This window comes from Scedosporium apiospermum (genome assembly GCF_000732125.1).
Source record: "Scedosporium apiospermum strain IHEM 14462 chromosome Unknown SEQ_SAPIO_0132, whole genome shotgun sequence".
NCBI classification, from domain to species: Eukaryota; Fungi; Ascomycota; class Sordariomycetes; order Microascales; family Microascaceae; genus Scedosporium; species Scedosporium apiospermum.
Window position 1 is genome coordinate 1,779,785 of NW_015971833.1, and position 21,197 is coordinate 1,800,981.

Genomic DNA, 21,197 nt, shown 5'->3' on the forward strand with positions numbered 1-21,197 from the left:
GATGTTGGTAGACGGAGGCACTCGGCGAATAACACCGTTATTTATCAACATCATTGGTTGCACCGAGAGGGAGAGAGAGCTTGGCCCGGGTATTCTTACGCCATGTTCCGCCTCTCTTGACAATATTGGCCTGAAATCACGACGGCGTCGCTACCCTGGATCTGCAATGCATGCGACGGGTCTCCTGCGGTTTGCTTTTCTCATCAACTTAGCTTGCCTGATCCGGCTCAGTCGGAAAACTAATGGTAGATCCCATAATAGAAACCGGGAAAGGCGAGCTGATGAATTCCTTTCTCCTGGTCTGCAAGGCCTGCGGAGTTCATGTGGACTCGATGTACTTCGTACATGTCAAAAACACCAAGATCTCACATCCTTATTATCGAGGGCAGCTCTAGAGATTGAGTTGCTTGATTCTGATGTCGGAACTAGAATGACCAGAGCATCGACGTTGAATTTTATATCAATTATTCCTCCTACTTCAACTATTTCTACTACAGACCCAATATGGACGAACCTACCAATATGCTATTGCATGAGATTTTCCAAAATCAAGCTCGTAAGAGCCCAGAGAGCTGTGCTTTAGAACACCCCCATGGTCGTCTCACTTATCGCGAGCTCAACGAGCAGTCCAACTCACTGTCATGGTACTTGCGCGAGACTTTATCTCCTGGGCGGGGTGTTGTGGCACTCTCCCTGGAGAAATCTCCCTTACTCGTCATAGCCGTACTGGCTGTTTTGAAAGCGGGCATGATATGGATCCCGCTGCCGGATGATGCGTCTGCAGATCGGATCCAATACATCCTGCAGTCATCCAATGCCGGTCTCCTCCTAGGCTCCGCCTCCTCAAGCGCCCTACATGCGGGGGCCGACATTCCATTCACGTCACTGGATAAGCTGCTACAACACGGACAGCTCCGTGCTTATTCCACCGAAGACCCCGACCATGCTACTATTGATGCCGGTCGGTCGGAACACGATCTCTGCCATATTCTCTTCACCTCTGGCTCGACTGGTACGCCAAAGGGCGTCATGATTGAGCACCGTGCTGTGAGGCACAACGCCCTGGAGCTCACAAAAATGTTTGGCCTTGATTCACAAACGCGCACGCTGCAGTTCGCAGCGCCAACCTTCGATATTTTTGGTCTGGATCTATTCATGACTTTTGCGTGCGGCGGTTGTCTCATCATGGCGCCGCGAGAGGCCATGATGGAGGATATGACGGCCTTCCTGAAAAGGAAACGCGTGACTTACGCGCAGCTGACGCCGACGGTCATTCAAACAATCGATCCAAGCGGAGTGCCAGATCTCCGTGTACTGGCGAGCTCCGGTGAGATTTTGCCCCAGCAACTTGCCGACAAATGGAGACATGCCGTCCACCTGTTCAATGCTTATGGCCCTACTGAGACCATTGTTTGTACCGTCGAAGACCTGAGTACGAATACAGACATCGATGCTGGGTGTGTAGGTCGTGCCGTTCCGGGATTGGACGTACGGATTTTGGCTGATGGTGAGACCCGTTCCGTCTCAGCCGGCGAAGTCGGAGAAATCTGTGTGGCTGGTCCCCAGATCCTCCGCGGCTACTTATCCAAAAGCGCAGCCACCGAAGAGCGGACGCTCTCCATCGATGGTGTCAGGTTCTATCGAACGGGAGACTTGGGCTTCTCTCATGTCTCCCCGACAGGCGTCTCCACCATCAAACTCATTGGTCGAAAGGATACAGAGGTCAAGATTCGTGGTATACGGCTGGACCTTGCCGATGTAGAAGCCTCTATTATATCTTGCTCGGACGCAAGGAAATGCGTGGTTCTCATGCCACGACAGGGGTTGTCGTCTGGTCGCCTCTGCGCCTTTCTCGTTCTAGACGCCGACTCCAACAACACTCTCTTACCTCCCAACAAGCCACGGTTTCGGCTTCTTGAGCCGTCGAGGGAGATTTCGTCTGTCCTCCATCGAGTCCAGAGTACGACGTCAGCTCAACTCCCGCCTATGGCTATACCCAAGACTTGGTGGCCTATCGATGAAATACCTCTGACGTCCAGTGGAAAAATTGATCGATTGCATTTGCAATCCTGGCTGGAAGAGCTGGGCGAAGACATGTTCCGTACTCTCATAGACCAATATAGAGCCGTTTCGCAAGACGACCGTCGTGGCGCTGGTAGCGCGGAAGAACGGTGTCTGCAGTCAGTATGGGCCGAGGTTCTTCTGCGCTCCGTTGCTACCATTGAGGTCACTGATTCCTTGGCGGACCTCGGAGCCGACTCTCTAGACGTCATTCGAATGGCCAACGGCGCGCGAAAAGCCAATATCCCTGTCAACGCGGCTGATATCTTTGCCGCCAAAACCATTCAGGAAGTTGTCCGTCGCCACGTAGCCAGCGGATTGACGGTGTCCGAAGCTCAGTCGCTGTCGCCTGCCCCCTATCGTCCTTTCGAACTGACGCCTCCCGGCAGACCTCTGGCCCCTCTGATAGAGGAAGCGGCCTCCAGTTGTGGGGTAGCTCTTGCATCGGTTGAAGACATTTACCCCTGTACCCCGTATCAATCAGCACTCATGGCCTTGGACATCAAATGCCCGGGATCTTATCTCTGTATTTTCAGCTGGACGTTGCTCAGGGATATCGAAATCAGCCGTTTGCAGCGGGCTTGGAATGATATGCTAGACTTCAATCCCGCGCTTCGGAATCGCCTCATCTGGGACGCTAGTGCACAGCAGCTTCTGCAAGTCCAAGTTCGACGCGATCATCGCGACTGGAGCGAATCGCTTTACGAGGCGCCGATGACACTGGGCTCTGATTTGTGCCGAGGTCTGGCTCGCTGGGATGAGAAGAGAGGGCGGTGGACGTTCCACCTCAAGATTCACCATAGCATCATCGATGGATGGTCGCTTTCGTTGATGCTCAACCAGCTTAAGAAGCTCTACTTTGACGAACCCGTCAACGCAGCAGACTCTCCTCCCTATGCACACTACGTGCGCCATTACCTCACAGAACAGCAACGCCTAGAGAAATCGTCGCATGAATTCTGGACTGACTACCTCCAAGGCTTCGGCGAGAGCGGTTCCGACTCATTCTTGTCCAAGCCGCAGGATTCGCATCGCCAAGTCCACGCTACGGATCACCAGACATACATGGTGACCCTAGACCTGAAGGAACTTGCGACCCGATTCGGAGTCACCCCAGCGGTCATCCTATATGGTATCACGGCGTTGATTTTCGCCACCCATAGCGACGTCGATGACGTTTCTCTGGGTTTGATCCGGGCTGGACGTGAGGCGCCGGTCGATGGAGTGTACCAAATGATCGGGCCTGTATTTGCGTGCGTGCCTTTCAGGACTGAAGTGGATCGCCAAAGAAGCCTTGCAGACTTCTTCCAGCAAATTCACGCCCAAATTCTCGCCATCGGCCCCCATCAGCAGTTTGGCCTTGAGCGCATCAAGAATTGTGGCCCGGGAGCTAAGGCCGCCTGCAATCTAGAGACACTCGTGGTTGTACAGCCCGAGGACGAACGTCTGGCCGGTACTGGTCTTTGGGAAGAAGTCCACGGGCAAACGTCCGGGTTAGCAGACAGCATTCCATTTTCTCTTGAGCTGATTCCCGGAGACAAGGGGGTCTTGATTAACTGCAATTCCGATCCTGCCTGCATCGTCCGCCAGCATGCGCAGATCATCATGGAGCACTTGAACCAGGCGCTCCTGAGCCTAACGAACCTATCCGCTAAGGCAACAGTCCAGGAAATCCAAATGACACCCGAAAATCATTCTTCCCGCTTGCGGCAGTGGGCGGATGCTTACGGACCTCCAGTCGATGTCTGTCTACACAATTTGCTGGAGATGAGTGCAAACAAGTTTGCTGACAGCAATGCTGTGTATCAAAGTTCCACGGGAAAGACTTTGTCCTTCAAAGAACTAAACGACGCTTCCACGAGACTGGCGGCTTTTCTCCTTCAGTCTTGCCATGTTCCTGAAGGCGCAGTGGTTCCGATTGCTATGGAGAAGAGTGCTCTGGCCGTCGTAGCCATCTTTGCTATCCTCAAAACTGGATCAGCTTACCTGCCGATAGACCCGAGTTGGCCACTTGAGCGTGTCCGGCGAATTGTCGACGATGCTGGAGCCTCTGCCCTGATTTGCTCGACCAGCTTGAAGAGTCAGTACGAAAGCCTTGGGAAGCAGCTCATTGCGCTTGATGAAACCCACCTAAATCCCAGGGATTCGGGTACTCGCACGTCGAGTGTGAAAATTACAAGGAAAGGTCGCCCATCGGACCTGGCAGTTTTAATGTACACATCCGGCAGCACAGGAACACCCAAAGGCGTCATGTTAGAACACCGAGCCATGAGCACCAGTCTTACCCATCTCGCGCGAGTCTTTGGCCTCCAGCCTGGCTATCGCCACCTGCAGTTTTCAGCTTTTGTCTATGACGTTAGCATCTCAGACATCTTTATTCCCCTAATATCGGGGGCTTGCATTTGCATCCCAACCGAGGATGAGCGTCTCAACGGGCTATCCGAAGCCGTCCGGAAAATGAAAATTAACTCAGCCATCCTGACGCCGTCAATGGCGGGACTGATCCGATTAGAAGATGGCGAGAGCTTGAAGACGATCATGACGGGAGGGGAGATGACGAACCGGGGACTTATTCGGACTTGGGCGCCCAGGATCCGCCTTCTCAACGCATATGGGCCGACAGAGGCAGCTATCACAACAACGGTTACGGAACCTCAAGACATCGATTCTGATCCCGGCGTCATTGGCCGCAATGTCACGGGGTGGCACCTGATTCTCCGACGCGACGACTCGGGCCGCCTGTACGAGGCACCGTTTGGCTGTGCCGGCGAGATCGCTATTGCCGGGCACAGTCTCGCCAGAGGCTATCTCAACAATCCCTCCCTCACAGCCCAGCAATTCGTTGATCTGCCTCTCCTGGAAGGATCGCCTCTGCCATCTCGCGTATATCTCACGGGAGACATCGGACGGTACGAACTAGATGGGTCCGTCCGTATTCTAGGTCGTCGAGATCGCATGATCAAGATTAACGGCATTCGCGTCGACCCAGGAGAGGCAGAACATCGCTTGCGGAAACTGGGTGATAGTTTTGCCTCGGCTGTGGTCCAGTGCATTGTCGACCAAAATGGCATCTCTAAACTCGCAGCCTTTGTCCCGGCTAGCGCCGTTCCCGAGTCCAAAGAGCGCTTAATTCTCGTCGATTCCTGGACCTCGGAATTCCGCAAGATGTGTGGCGATGGCCGACGACAGTTGCTGGAGCTGCTGCCTAGGGCGTACGTTCCAAGCCTTTTCATCCCCGTCAGTTACATCCCCTCGACGATGTCGGATAAGGTTGACTACAAGCGACTCAGGGATGAGTTGCGGAAAGTCCCCCTGGAGAATCTCGCCATGTCTGACGACGAAGAGGCGGAGGTTGAGGATGATACGGAAGCCATCGAACCGAGCACGCCAATGGAGAGAATCATGAGTGCCGTCTTCAAGAAGGTTTTCCCTACCGGTGGAGAGTTTGGAGTGACGGCGGACTTCTTCCGGCTCGGTGGCGACTCGTTTTCTGCGATGAAGCTTGTGAGCGCGGCGAAGGAGCACAACTTGGAAATAACCGTCCAGCAGATCTACCGTCATCCGCGACTAAAGGACCTGGCTGCCGTTGCTCGGTATAAGCTAGGAAAAAATGGCAATGGAGACAAACGCAGCAGTGTCGATGGGCAAACTCAACCGGCAAATATGACTCGTGTTCTAGTGTCTGAGGATGTGTGGAATGAAGTCGCAGAGCAATTTGGTTTGGGTTTGGACGAGATTGAGGACGTCTATCCCGCAACTCCGTTCCAACAAGGCCTCATGGCAGTGTCAATGCAGGGCAAAGGCACTTACAGCGCTAAGATGGCCTTTGAATTGGGAGAGAGTGTCGATGTCTCTCGACTTACTCGGGCCGTTGAAGGCGTCGTATTAGACACCCCAATTCTACGAACCAGCCTCGTCTCTTCCACCCAGGGCCTGATGCAGGTCGTACGCAAGGGATCCTTTTCGACCAGCGACGCGAAAACAACGGGTCCCTTCCAATATCAAATCGACACGACATCGGCACCTGGCCGGCCACGGTTGCGGATTGAGATGCATCACTCGTTATATGATGGCCCCACAATAGAGATCCTGCTCCGAGATGTGAATTCTCGCTATGCCCATCCCGGTTATGCAGCGAATTCAGCTGTGCCTTACCGAAAGTTTGTGGATTATCTTGAATCTACAGACTCGGAGGCGGCTCGCGAATTTTGGGAAAAGACTCTCCATGACGCTCCTCTGGCTACTTTCCCACCCTGCGAAGACGAAGCTCGGGTCGGGGCAACTCAACATGTCCGCCTGACTACAACTATTACTCTCGAAGCCACGAAAAAGTGCGGTATTTCCGCCGGCACCCTGGTCGCTGGTGCCACAGCCCTTCTCCTCGGGGCCTACAGCTTCGCGGATCAGGTCTGCTTCGGAATGACCTTTTCTGGCCGTGATATACCCGAGCTGGAGAATATTGCCGGACCTACGCTGTCGACCGTGCCCATCTGCGTTGCCATACTTCGGGAGCAAGAGGCATCGGGTTTCCTGGAACAAGTCCAAAATCTGGTAGTCGATATGCGCCAACATCAGCACTACGGTCTACAGAATATTGCCCAATTGCCAGCGCAAGGCCCTCGCAATGCCGCCCGATTCCGGACTCTACTTGTGCTCCAACAGGGATCTGATGAGCTCGCCAGTACTGAGCAGGGAAGCGATATCATCGGAAACCTCATAGACGACGAGTCTTCCATGCACGTTGAGTATCCGCTTGTGATTATCGCACACGCCAACCCCGCAACAGGAAGCGTGGACCTAAAAGTAGAATTCGACCCGGCCTGCCTCTCCTCAGTTGAGGCGACACGGTTCATTCAGCAGTTGAGCCAGGCTATTGCGGAGCTTTCACAGCCGCATAGGGCAGTGTCCAAACTAAATCTGATTACCGCTTTCGACAAGGAGCAGATTTCGATGTGGAATCCTAAACCGCCCAAAGCCCCGGGTCGGAACATCTGTCAGATGTTCCAGGAAAAGGCGCTCCGACAACCAGATTCTCCCGCCGTGGAATCGCTGATGGGACGAGATGGTGATGCTCCTCGCCGACAACTAACGTATAGGCAGCTAGATACCGAGTCTACGATGTTATCCGGTGCTATCCAAAGACATGCGTGGGACAAGCGATGGGTCGTTCTCTGTCACCGAGATCCTGCGTCTGTGGTCATGGCTACGCTAGCAACGTGGAAGGCCGGCAAAGCCGTTGTGACAATCGACCCAACGGTGCCAGCTGATAGGCGGCACACTCTCCTCGCAGAACTTGGGGATGCGCTCATTTTGACAGAGGCTTCTGAAGTCCAAACCTTTGTTAATTTTCAAGTCCATGTGCTCGACGGGATGCTCCATGATGTAGACGGCATGCCAAATCAATCTTCGTCCGTCATCAGCGAGGTACCCGTATCGTCGGACATTGCGTACGTGTTCTTCACCTCTGGGAGCTCAGGCACGCCAAAGGGAGTGGTGGTGCCTCACAGCGCCATTGCCCTGTCCCTCTCAGATGTAAGCGAGAACATGGGATTGAACACGAACACGAGAATGCTCCAATTCGCATCCTGTTCCTTCGATACCAGCCTCATGGAAATATTTGCCACCCTCATCACCGGTGGCTGTGTTTGCATTCCGACCCGGAATCAACGCATCGACGGCACTCTAGGCCACGCCGCAAACTCGCTTCAAGTCACTCACATGATTCTTACCCCAACGGTGGCCTCGCTTCTTCAGCCTGCACAGCTACCGTCAGTCCAATGTTTGATGCTCGTTGGAGAGCCGCCCTCGACCCAGGTCATCGAAAAGTGGACCTCCCGAGACGTATCACGCCGTGTTCAGATCATGAATGGCTATGGCCCGACGGAAGCAGCTGTACACTCGTCCACAAACTTTGACCTGAGCGAAATTGGTCCCCGAAATATCGGCAAGGCAACCGCATGCGCTATGTTCTTAGTCCTTCCCGACGATCCGAACCGACTAGCTCCAGTGGGCACCGTCGGAGAGCTAGTCATCTGTGGCGAAACCGTTTCCGGCGGCTACCTCAACCAACCAGACCTGACAAGACACGTCTTTGGCGTTAATCCCCCATGGGCTCCTTGGCCCGGCCTCACGTCGCCAGTCCGCTACTATCAAACAGGAGATCTGGCGTGTTACTGCCATGACGGGTCAATGGTGTACTTGGGTCGGAAAGACCTCCAAGCTAAGATCCATGGCCAACGGCTTGACGTTTCTGAGATTGAATGGCATATCAGGAGGTGCGGTGGGGTTTCTGACTGCGTAGTGGAAGTCCTGCAAGAATCCACCCTCGTGGCTTTCATTCTCATGTCCCAGGGCAGCACCGAGCCATACGCGGGTCCGCTAGCCCCAAGCCAGATTGACGCATCTGCCGTGACTGAATCTCAGAGCCGACTTCGATCGGTTCTTCCAGACTACATGATTCCGTCCGTCTACGTCCCTTGCTCCAGCTGGCCGATGACAACATCGGGAAAGACTGATCGCCGCCGACTTCGAGCTTCCGTAGAGTCTTCCATTGACCAATACAGAATCCGGCAGAAGCTTCAAAGACGCCCAGCGCAGACTCAATCCCAAAAGAAGCTGTTTGATAGCATTGAAGAAGTCATGTCCATCCCGCAGGATCAAATTAGCCTCGATGACTCGGTCCTATCGCTGGGCGGCGACTCAATCATTATGATACGCCTCTTGGCAGTTGCCCGCCAGCGCAAGTTAAACATCGATGCTACCAAAGCGTTCCGGTCTACAACTCTCGAGAATCTCGCGGCAAGCGCGGAGGGTCCGCCAACTAAGGCTTCTCCAGTGGCTGTCAACGGTCACCATGGCCCCCTTGCGCCATTTTCTCTGCTTCCAGCATCAAGCAAAGACCCTCACCAGCTATCCCGCATGGCCGCTGCATGTAATGTTCCTGTGGACCGCATCATTGACGCGTATCCCTGTACTGCTATTCAAGAGGACCTGATGGTTGCCTCTGCCAAAACGCCGGGTGCCTTCCTCAACCAAGAAGTGTTCCGTCTACCAGCGCAGGTATCCGTCTCCAAAGTGTCTCGTTCTATTGACGCATTATGGAAACGACATGACATTCTCCGTGCCCGAATAATACTGGATCAGGATTATCGAGCGTTACAAGTTGTCCTTCGGGAGGACGCAGCCCCGCAAGAAACTTCCACGGATGATTTGCAGCAGTTTTTGCTTCGAGACAGCCTTGTTCCTTTAGAGTACGGGACTAGGCTCTCTAGGTGTGCACTTCTCAGCGCCCAAGGCAACACGTATCTGGTCCTGACGCAACACCACGCCGTATTCGACGGTTGGTCCATGAACATACTCAAAGATGATCTCCGCGCGCTCTACTTCGAAGGCGACTCAAACTTCACGCTAACACAACCTTACGCGAGCTTTGTACGCCACTCATTGCAGATTTACAACTGCCCAGATGCGCGGCAATATTGGCAGAACCAGCTAGCAGATGCCCAAACCGCACCTCTTCCCCAGGCCCAGTCAAGCATGGACTCCTCTACTAACCAGAAATACGCCTTCACTACCGCCTCTGTGAACAATACCGACTACTCTTTGGCAGTTCTTGCCGAGGCTGCATGGGGCACACTACTCGGACGGTATCTCGACTGCGAAGATGTCTTGTTTGGCGTCATCCGATCTGGTCGGACCGTACCCATCCCTGGCATTGATACACTAATGGGCCCAACTATAGCGAGCATACCTCGTCGATTACGCCCGACCAAAGAGCAGAGTGTGCAAGCATATCTCCAACAAGTTCAGCGCGAGATTTTTGAGGCCACACAATGGGAACAATACGGCTTGTCTAATATCCGCAAGGTGAGCAAGAGTGCCAGCCAAGCATGCAAGTTCCACTCTATGCTCGTCGTTCAACCCCCAGCGGCCAATGAGACAGCGGACAATCCGGCCGCTCTCCTCACTTCCCAGGCTGAGCTAGCAAAGGGTTTCATCAATTCCGATTGTCTCATAGTCGATGTTCAAGCTACAGCTAAGGACGAGATTACCGTGTCTATTATTTACGACGACCGTGTCACTTCTAAAGACGACGCACACTGGATGGCGTATCACTTTTCTCAAACTTTGGCCCAGCTAAGTAGCAGCGGCGCTGTGAAGCTTGGGAATTTGCGTATCTCTGGCTCGGACAGGCTTAGCCAGGAACAAGAGTGGAACAGCACAGATATTGAGGCCTCACATCGACTTGTAGACGAGATCTTCACCACCAATGTATCTCAATGGAGTGGTCTACCCGCTGTCCACGGTCCAGATGCAAGTCTGACATACGCACAACTGGATGCATTATCCTCAGCTGGAGCACAGATTCTCCGATCTGAACTCGGAGTTCGCCGTGGTGATCTGGTGCCTCTTTTGATGACCAAGAGCTCGGTTATGATCGCTTCTATGCTAGCGATTCTAAAGGCGGGAGCCGCCTATGTCCCCCTACCCACGGATGCGCCCCGAGAACGACTCCACTTCCTCATCAAGGAAACCGAAGCTCGGATCGTGTTGTGCACATTCGATCATTACGAACTAGCACAATCGCTTGAGATCGAGGCTGCTTTTTGGGACGTCGAGCAGCTTTACGAATCGGCGCCCTCGACATCTGGTGAAACTGAGAATGCCTTGATGGGAAGCTCACATGGAGATTCGCGGTCGCCCTCGGACCTTGCCTACATTCTTTTCACCTCTGGAAGCACAGGAACCCCAAAGGGTGTCATGATTGAACACTCTGCTCTAGCCACAACTGCGCTGGTGAATGGCATCAAAATGAATTATCAAGTCGGAACCCGCACCTTGTCATTCGCCGCATATACCTTCGACGTCAATGTTATAGAAATTTATCTGACACTCCTCCACGGCGGATGCCTCTACATACCCTCTGCTGAGAGAAGGCTCGGAGATCTGTCTGGCTTCATCAACGACTGTCGAATTGAGTTAGCGTTCTTAACGCCGACAACTATCCAGAATCTCCTTGGGTCCCCGAGCCTGGTGCCATCACTCAAGACCCTCCGCTCGGGTGGAGAGCCTTTATCAAAGTCGATTTTGCGTGAATGGAGCCCAAGCGTGTGCTTGATCAACTCATACGGTCCAACAGAGACCTGCGTTGATGCATGCCGAAACCCTGATATGAAGACCGACTGCGACCCGAACAACATCGGATTCGCCATCGGAACGCATCTTTGGGTCGTGGAGCGAGGAAACTACGAATCTCTCGCACCTGTTGGTTGCCCTGGAGAGTTACTGATCTCGGGACCTACTCTCGCGAGGGGATACTTTAAGGACGAAGCCCGCACCCGAGCCTGCTTCATCGACGGGATCCAGTATCAGTGGGTCAGGCCGGGCGAAGAACGATTATACGCCACCGGTGACATTGTTACCAGAAACGCCGACGGGTCCATAACGTACATTGGAAGGCGTGACCTCCAAGTCAAGTTAAATGGTTTCCGTATTGAGCTGGGCGAGGTTGAATACAACCTCGAACAATGCCCAGCTGTGGTGTCAGCTGTGGTAGACAAGGTTGCCTCTCGAGAAGGCGGCTCCGATCAACTCGTTGCCTTCCTTAGGATCACTCAGCAGGCCCAGTCCGACAACGGTAGTCCACTCTTATCTCCATCCGGCGATATCTGCGACATTATCGAAGGCGTACAAGCTCGCATCGATGGTGTTCTTCCGCCGTACATGGTTCCGCGAGTTTACCTTCCGTTGGCCAGGATTCCTCTCACGCTCAGTAACAAAACCGACCGGAAAGCGTTGAAAACCCTTTGGGAAAAGTTGACACCGGAACAGATCCTGCCATATCAGGCTGCGCCAGCAGTTCTACGACAGCCCGCAAGCGTTACCGAACGGATTCTGCAGGGACTCTGGGCGCAGGTTCTCAAGATCGACCCCAAACTTATCGGATTGGACACTCAATTCACTCGCGTTGGTGGTGATTCTCTTAATGCCATCGGTCTGGCGTCCTTGTGTCGTGAACTCGGGTTCAAATTCGAGGTGGCGGATATCTTGCGCATCCCTCAATTGGAAGCCATGGCTCGCCACGTCGAGGAGAACCGGCGCGTGGCCAAACTAGAGAATCAAAATGGCAATATCAAGACGGCCATCACGAACGACGCGCCCCTAACCGAGAAGCTGCGACTCCAAGCCGCCGAAGCCTGCGGCCTGTCCCCTGACGACATTGAGGAAGTTTACCCTTGTGCCCCGATTCAAGAGTCATTAATGGCTTCGACCCTGAGGCAACCTGGGTCCTACATCGACCACAGCAAATTTACTATCCCCCAATCTGCTGATATTTCTCGATTCCGGAATGCCTGGCAGCTCGTCCACGAAGCCAATCCTATCATGCGCACCCGGATCTGCGCAGTCTCGACCCCCAAGGGCATGCGCCTGATGCAAGTGGTTACGAACTGTCCGAGCGAGTGGATAGATGATGATAGTGAACCGGACTCGGCTATGCGGATGGAGCTTGGTGCACCTCTTGTTCGATACAGGCTCCGGCCCTCGGGTGAGAGATTCGTCTTTGAAACGTGGAGACACCATGCCGTATTTGACGGCTTTTCCTCTGCGGCGCTCTGGGATGACCTACAGCATGCATTCGAAACGGCGATCCTCCCAAGAGCTCGACCGCCGTACAGGGCGTTTGTCGATTTCATACAGCGTATTGAAAGCTCTGAAGCCATCTCCTTCTGGGAAGACCAATTAAACGGACATCAACCCGAGCCTTTCCCCGTACTTCCCTCACCAGACTACGTTCCCCAGGCCAGCTCCAAGACCAGCCAAACATTGAGCGGTTCTCTCATATGGGACTCGACGAGTCCCTTCACCTTCTCAACCATTGTTCGCGCGGCTTGGGCCGTGATTCTTGCCATGAGAAGTCGCTCGTCCGGGATTGAAAAGGACGTCTGTTTCGCGACAACGTTATCTGGCCGCACTGCTCCCCTGGCTGGGATTGACGCCATTATTGGCCCGACGATCGCTACCGTGCCCGTGCGGATACAGTTCGACGTTGATGCCGACGTGACTAGCCTTCTCCAAAAAGTCCAAGATCAAGCGCTCGATATGCTCCCATTTGAGCACCTCGGCCTGGGCCGAATTCGAGAGATCAACCAATCCGCCCGTGACGCTTGCGCATCTGCAAACCTTCTCGTTATCCAACCGGACCAGATCGGAAGCGACTCCCTACCTCTGGGCTTACAGCGCCTAACGGATTCTGAGATCCAGGATGACTTTAAAGAGCCCTTTGGTCTCGTTGTCGAGTGCGTGCAGAACAAGGCGAAAGACGAGATTTCTGTCTCGGCGGCCTACGACGAGGTACTTTTATCGAAGCTCGAGGTCACCCACATCCTTGAACATTTCCAACAAATGATAAGCGCCCTTCATCAGTACGCAGGCGGGCAGGGATCTGTTCAATCGGTATTGTGGCAGCTTGCCTTAGGAGCAGACCTCCAACGCGTCGTCGAATGGAATTCTCGAGACCAAGGTGCTCCCATGCAGCTTCATGATTTAGTGGAGAGGGCCGCGGAGAAGTATCCGGATCAGCTTGCTATCGACTGCCATGATGGCCAAATGTCCTACACGAAGTTGGTTGAAGCTGCAGACCGCCTGGCCTGTATCTTGCAACGTGATTACGGTGTCAGGCCAGGGGATTTCGTGCCCATCTGTACCGAAAAATCCCAATTAATGATCATCGGCATCTTGGGGATTATGAAGGCCGGCGCGGGCTACGTCCCGCTTGACACAAATCACCCTGACGCTCGTATGCAATGGATTATCAACGAAGTTAATGCACGTGTCGTCGTCGCATCGCCTTTACAGGAAGACCGGAGGCAGTTCCCAGTTCAGAAGCTTGTGCTAACCACGGAGAGGCTCTCACTGGCAACCAACACTTATCGCGAACAACTACGAAAGTCATCCCCCAACGACGTTGCCTACGTTATATTTACCTCGGGGACATCTGGAACTCCCAAGGGCGTGGTGATGCAACACAAAGCCGCCAGCTGGTCCATCCTAGAACACGCGAGGCGCTACAGACATGACAATACACGGCACTCCCTTCAGTTCAGCTCCTATGTCTTCGACGCAAGCGTGGTCGACATTTTCGCTGTCCTCGCCTCCGGCGGCTGTGTGCATGTCCCATCTGAGACGCTGGGAGTGGGCGATCTTGAAGACTACATCCGGGAAAATGGGATCAACTTCGCAGACTTGACGCCTACCGTGGCCAATTTGCTAGATCCGGCCCAAGTGCCGAGCTTGACCACACTCGCGATTGGTGGCGAAATGGCCAACCGTGAGTTGCTACGCAAATGGGGAGGCAAGGACTCGCCTGTGAAATACATGGTTAATGCCTACGGGCCGACCGAGGCTGGTATTGCATGCGCCATGGGCGAGCTTACCCAAGCATCTGCCGTCGGTGATGTGGGAACACCATTAGCCGCTGGACTATGGATCGTCGACGCCCGTGATCACAATCGCCTTGTCCCCATCGGATGTGTCGGGGAACTGATAGTAACCGGAGAGACACTTGCGCAAGGATATCTCAACAGGGCAGAAGAAACTCGCCGTGCATTCCTAACAGATGTACCCTGGCTGGCCAATACGGGTGAACGACGTCTGTATAAGACAGGAGATCTCGCCAGGTTCAACATCAATGGACACGTAGAACTCGTGGGAAGGAGGGAGGACACGCAAGTCAAATTCCGGGGGCTCAGAATTGAGCTCGGAGAAATCGAGACGGCGATAGAGGCTCTACCGCAATGGGCGAGCCGTTTGAAGCGCGTTGCCGTGGCCATGATCCAGCGGGATGAGATCCCAATTCTCGCCTCCTTTATTCAATTCTCGGCCAACGATACCTACCATACTCCTCGAAAGGAAGGATCCATCTTTTGTCAACCCTCAGATGGCTTCAAGGCCTTTGTTGCAGACGTCAAGAAGTGCATTGACAAGCAACTCCCTTCTTACATGGTGCCACAACTTTGGCTTCCCGTTTCTGACTGGCCCATTTCAGCGTCTAGCAAGACAAACCGCAAACTGCTTACCCTATCTGCCGAAAATCTGGACCGCAGCCAAGTAGACGAGTATCAACGAGTCGTGGCTATCAATAGTACGGCCAACGGTAGAATCAACGGCACCAACGGCAAGGCACCGTCAGCAGCAGCAGCAGATCAGGTAATGGGAAACGCGGAGGGAGGTGTCAAAGAGGCTATCATCCAAGTTCTTCACAAAGATCCGGATTGCAAGATCGAACCTGAAACCGACTTTTTCCAACTTGGAGGAGACTCGCTTACAGCGATCATGCTAGTCATTGCACTTCGCAAACGAGGAATCCACGTTTCTGCTCACGACATCTTCGCAGAAAGATCAGTGCGTGGGATTGCCGGACGATGCTGTTTGTTAGGAACAACCGACTCGACGGCAACAAATGGAAATGGGCTCACACGGAGTCTGGTCTCAGAACCCGTCGAATCTGATGGGGACTCTGGTACCGCAAACTCAGACTTCAAGCAGCTCGTCAATTGGGTAGAAAGAGCAAAGTTTGAAGACGCTTACCCAGCTTCAGACACTCAGACGACGTTCCTTATCGAGGGTCTAAAGTGGCCTCGTTCCTACTACGGATGGTTCTTCTTTGAGCTGAGCGATTGCGTCGGTATTGACGAGGTACGAGAAGCTTGCTGTGCTCTTGTCGCTCGTCATTCCATCCTGAGAACGAGCTTCCATCTCAAGGGTGGCAAATGTTTCCAGGTTGTTCACGCACCAAGCCCATCGATCGATTCCAAAGTCCTCGTTTGCCGTAATGTACCGAGCGAGCAGTGCGACATTATCGATCGGGAGGTTCTTCACCCCGTCAAGTTCGGCGAGATCCTGACCCGTTTCCGGCTCTTCATCGACCCAGTTAGTGGTGCACGAACACTAATGCTCGGTCTCTCCCATGCTCAATATGATGGATTCTGTCTGGCAACAATATTCAACGATCTCCGGTTAGCTTACCTAGGCATCCTCAACCAGGCCACAAAGCCACCCGGCCTTCGTCCTTTCATCGAGTACTCTCTCAAGATTTCGGAAGAGGAGACCGACAACTTTTGGCGAAAGACGATTGAGTGTTCGCCAATGAACACAATTTGCGACCGAGTGCCCACGACACGACAACCAGTGATGAGCGAGAGCATCATGCGGACGATCCCATTCAAGTACAAGGATCGCGAACTGTCTAATTACAACTACGGTGCACTCGTGAAATCCGCGTGGGCTCTGACATTGAACTTCCTCACCCACTCTCACCTGCCAGACTGTTCCTACGTAACGTTCTGGAACCTCGTCTCGGGACGCTTCGCACCCTTTGGCGGCGCCCAAGACGTAGTTGGACCCTGTATCAATTTTATACCCACCCGAATTCCAATTATTCCCGATAAGGTCGTCTCTGATCTTGTGGAGGACATGCAGAGTCAGATGATAGATTGCATGCCGTACGAAGCTACTCCAACCAGCCGTATTATCAAGCAGTCAGTGTGGTCCAATTCCTTGGCCAATTTCGGTACAATCTTCCAGTACCAGAATATCCCGGATCCGAAGCCTCCCTCAGATGATTCCCACTTGCCCTGGTCTGTTAAGGGAGGCGCCGTGTATGGCGGTGGCCTACTGCAGTCTGGGGCTTGCTGGATGATGGCATGGCCGAACAAAGAGGGATTCTCGTCGTTCCGTTTCACTTACAGCCCTGAAACCCTGTCTCCAGCTGGAGCCGAGGCCGTCATGACGATCTACTTGGATTTCCTCCGAGATATGAATGATGACCCTTCCGGTTATATTAGGGCCCTTGAGCCCAGCCTTAAGCGCCTCAAGCTCGTCGACCCGCCAAGCACTTCCGAAATCCCCTCTCCAGCTAGAGTTGAAACTCCCCCGGCATTGCAATCTCTCGAATCGCAAGTCAAAGCCTTCTGGAAGCAATTGCTCAACCCACCGCGTGACATTCACTCTAATGACTCGTTCTTCAACATGGGAGGGGATTCCATCAAGGCCGCAGAGCTGGGAATGCTGTGCGAGAAGGCAGGGTTGCAACTCACTTTGCAAGATATTCTCGACTTCCCAACCCTCGGTATGCAGACACTGGCGATAGCAGGCCAAGTTTCTCGTCCTGAGAGAACTGTACCCAAACTCCAGTTCCGCGCGGCGCATGAACTCAGCTAGAGGAAGGTGGGATCGTGAAGATTGGGTGGATTGTAAGGGACGCGTGTCTACACAATGACGCGGCAGGTGTGTTCTTCAAAGTTGTAATTCTGTATTCGCTTTTATGGGGTGGTGAGGTTGGAATTTTTCATGGGCGTTTCTTCTGTATTTTATTCGTTGTCGTTTGGTTTTGTTTGAAGTGTATATGAATTTCCTGAAAATAAGACTCATGTCTATGTATATTTTAGGTTCCGCTGGGTTTGTAGGGGTGTCTGGGGTTGAGCGAAGATGGTGATATATTTATTAAATGCGAGAGGAGTTTGGTATCTTTTGGTACATGTTTGCATACAACGTCATAATAGAATCCACCAGCATCCCCCTGTCTCCATTATGCAGATCTAAACAACCTCCTAACCCAGCCAACGATAAGAATGCTTCTTCCTATGATGCGGCCAAAAAAGTAGGGCAGCCCATATTTAAACCAGGTAAGAGGCTGCAGGACTCTGATCTCCGGCAGGGCAACCTCATTTCGTACACCCGCAGGTTCTTTTGCCACCGTCTCCCCGGTAAACGCCTCGACAGCGTCAACTATCAGCCCTACCGTCTGCTCGGGCTGACTCAAAAATGGCGAATGACTTGTCTGCATCTCCCTATGCACTATCTTGCCCCCCATTTCCCTCGCCATGGCTAGCTGGACCCGCTGTAACACCACTGGCAAACCCCGATCTTCGATGGTGCCAATGTACCATGAGGGTACATCGAGCCAACCGGCATATGCGTATTCTCTCCCCTCAAATAACGTTTTAAGGCTCTGGGGGGTGAGCTGAGAGACCCAGTAATTCGCCTCATCATCTGGCAGATCGTGATAGAATAGCTCACGGGGAGGAGTGACGATATCGGCAAATCCAGTCTCCTTGTTGACGCGCCAGGCTGGAGGCGGATGGCCGAAGGCGGGGTCCATAAAGGCTACCCCTGTCATGGTATAGCCAGAGGCTATGAGGATGATTCCGACGACATAGCCCGTTGTTGGCGGCGATTGAGATTGCTCAACCTGTTGAGCGCTGTTCGAGCCTGATGTCGGAGCAGCGCTGCTCGCTGGGGTATCCTTTGGTCGCGTGAAACCCTTGACCGCGCTGTTTCCAATCATGCCGCCAAAGGAGTGAGCAATGACTACCACGTCGCGTCCCCGGGACGTTTCGCTGGAAATTGCGGCGCGGGCAGCATCGATATCATCTTTGAAGGTCGCGTCTGGGTTCCCTGTCGTCGAAGGGAGAGTGATCGCGACGCATCTCAACTTGTGCTTCTCTCGGAGGAGTTTAATGATCTTGTCATAGCATATGGGCTTATGCCACGAGCCGGGGATAAAGACGAGCGTAGGTAGATTAGCCATCTTCGAGAATGAGTCTAGTGATTGAGTGAATGAGTGAAATTTTCCGAGTCTCACGGGGGGGAACTCGAGTTGAATCAAGGTCCCCCTGAGTCTTGAGGCTGATGCTTAGTCAGATTGATCTCGCTTTGTGTCCAAAAACTTCACCAATGAATCCGATCTAACCAAGTTCGTGATGGCGAGAGGATGAGAATATGGAAATCAATTTCGTCATTAAATCAGTGTCGGGGAAACTAATACTACCTAGATTCCTCCTCACCTCCCCTCCAGCCCTTGAATTTCCTCGTAGGGAGCCGAATGCTAAACATTGTGTCGATTTCCGCAGGCGTCCTCCCCTTCATCTCCGGCAGCGCGAACCAGCACAACGCGACGGCAATCAAACAAGTGCCGGTGTAGACAAAAGCTGACTTGGCGCCAAGATCTCCGGCATCCGGATTGAAAGCGTAGGGGATAGCGAAGCTCATCGCCACAGATGAGGCTTGCTGGGCAACGCCACCAAGACCCTGTGTCTTTGCACGTAACCGCAGGGAACTCGCCTCGCCCATGATGGCGTATGCCGCTGGCCAGCAACCCATACCGCAGGCCACGATGACAGCAATGAGAAGGCCGGCGACAACATACGGGACGGCAGGGGTGTTCCAGAATCCAGAGACGCCAGCAGAGCCCCAGAGAATAGCTGCACCGCCGAGGGAGATGATGGTCACCTTTCGCCGCCCGACTCTCGATAGGATCCAAATACCGATACCGTTTGCGACGGTCCCGGCTACGATGCCTCCAATAAGAATCATCAAACTGCGGCCCGAGTCCATACCGATGACTTGGAGGAAGTAACTTGACTTGCCTAGGAGGTCCAGTCCAAAGAGAGCGGGAAGGAGGTTTGCGAGGATGACAATCCAAGTACGCCGCGCATTTGCGCCGCGGAAGCAGGTGATGTAGCTTGCATCAGCACTAGCGGCCTTCTCCTCGATAATGTTGTGTCGGATGGCATCTAGCGCTGTTATTGCATCGGCCTTGGGGGCGTATAGTCGAGTAGCTGATTTGAGAGCCAGCTCCGACCGACATTTCTCCTCAAGATAAACTGGGCTTTCGGGTATGAAGAAGAATAGAACAAAAGGAACGACGGCCAGAACCCACTGAGAGCCGAAGGCTGCGAGGTAACCTTTGTTCCCCTCCACATCGTTGATGACATATGCAACGATGGCTCCGAGTAGCTGGCCCAAAAGGTTGCCAGTGGGGATCAGAGCCATGATTGAGCCGCGAAGAGCAGTCGGCGATATTTCGGACATGTACGCCAACGCGGTAATCTTGAGGCTGCCAATGGAAACACCCTGGACAACCTTGCCGATGAAGAATACGGCTCGCATAGCCGTGATAGTGGTCGCGAGATGTGAGAAGAATATGACGGTGACACCAGCTGCACAGATGAAACTTCCAACCATGAGACTCAGACGACGGCCGATCCGGTCTTGAAGCCATCCACCAAAGAGAGACCCGATGGCCATGCCCATCGGATTGGCAGCATTCCAAAGGGATAGCCATAGATATGGGATAATCTGTTTACCCTCAAAAATCTCCCCGTAATCCCGCTGAAAAGGGTCCACGGCAACGATAGCACCGATGAGCACTAGGTCATATCCCCACCCGACAACGATGATGGTGAGGGCTAAGCAGTAGCCCACAACCTTGGGATATCTTCGGATGGCCTGGCCGAGAGGCAGGTTCTCTTCGCCAGTTGTGGATGAGGTGGCATGAGCATTGGTAAGGGTTTCTTCATCCAAGGGGGTGGTTGAGGTGAGCAAGGCGGTCTTCGTGTCAGCTTGACACAGGTGCGTGTCTGTCAACTCCATGTCTCGGGTACTGATTCTATCCATGTCGGCGTGGTGGGAGTTGTGGAAATTCCTGGAGCTGCGTGCGCCCGTAGAGTTCGTCGTTTGATTCAATGAAGGAGAGATAACGTGCCGGAAAATAGAGTGGGTTTGATCGATGAACTAAGAGACTCCGAGACTCTCTCTATCCACAAGGGACTCTTATATCTTCTAGATCCGAGGAGAGATCTTGCGCGGAATTGGGTAGGGGCATTCGCCTCCGGAAGTCAACCTTTGGCTGCGGTCAGCAAAAGTCCGAGTCAGCCCCCTGATTGCGGCTTTGCGGAATGTCGTACAAGGACAAGATCATGATAGAGCAAAAACCCAGACAACCGTAAAAGTTAGCCTAGTAGATCTAGAACGGGCTTAAATCAGGACTCCAGACAGCTTCTCGGGCGAACCTCGCATTCTTCACCGCACGCGGCCTCAGTATACGACACGACACGACTCAATGTCGCATCACTAGGCATGTTGACGACCGTGACCGCCAGGAAACTTTGCGTCCCATAACTTCGTTCGGCTTGGATCGTCAATACAAATGAAACTTTGCAAAAGTGCTCAGGCTCTGGGGCTAAGCCACTGCGGCGGTGGCCGCTGAAAAGTGGGCTAATTTGCGGATTTCGCAGGTCGTCGGGACCTGCGCGGGTAAAGCTGACGTCTCGCATGGATTTCATATTATAAGTCTG

General features: G+C 53.4%; 2 protein-coding genes across 2 annotated transcripts; one reads left to right on the top strand and one right to left on the bottom strand.

Annotated features, from left to right (window-relative positions):
* Positions 1 to 504: 504 nt before the first annotated feature.
* Positions 505 to 17,280, top strand: SAPIO_CDS9221 (putative uncharacterized protein NhNPS9; the record flags this gene model as incomplete). Its single annotated transcript, XM_016790667.1, has 2 exons — positions 505 to 10,926; positions 11,071 to 17,280. 2 exons carry the CDS (start codon positions 505 to 507, stop codon positions 17,278 to 17,280), a joined length of 16,632 nt encoding a protein of 5,543 aa, XP_016639970.1.
* A 367-nt stretch (positions 17,281 to 17,647) lies between these two features.
* Positions 17,648 to 20,493, bottom strand: SAPIO_CDS9222 (uncharacterized protein; the record flags this gene model as incomplete). The annotated part of the gene is made up of 2 exons (XM_016790668.1): positions 17,648 to 18,663; positions 18,906 to 20,493. 2 exons carry the CDS (start codon positions 20,491 to 20,493, stop codon positions 17,648 to 17,650), a joined length of 2,604 nt encoding a protein of 867 aa, XP_016639971.1.
* Positions 20,494 to 21,197: the final 704 nt, after the last annotated feature.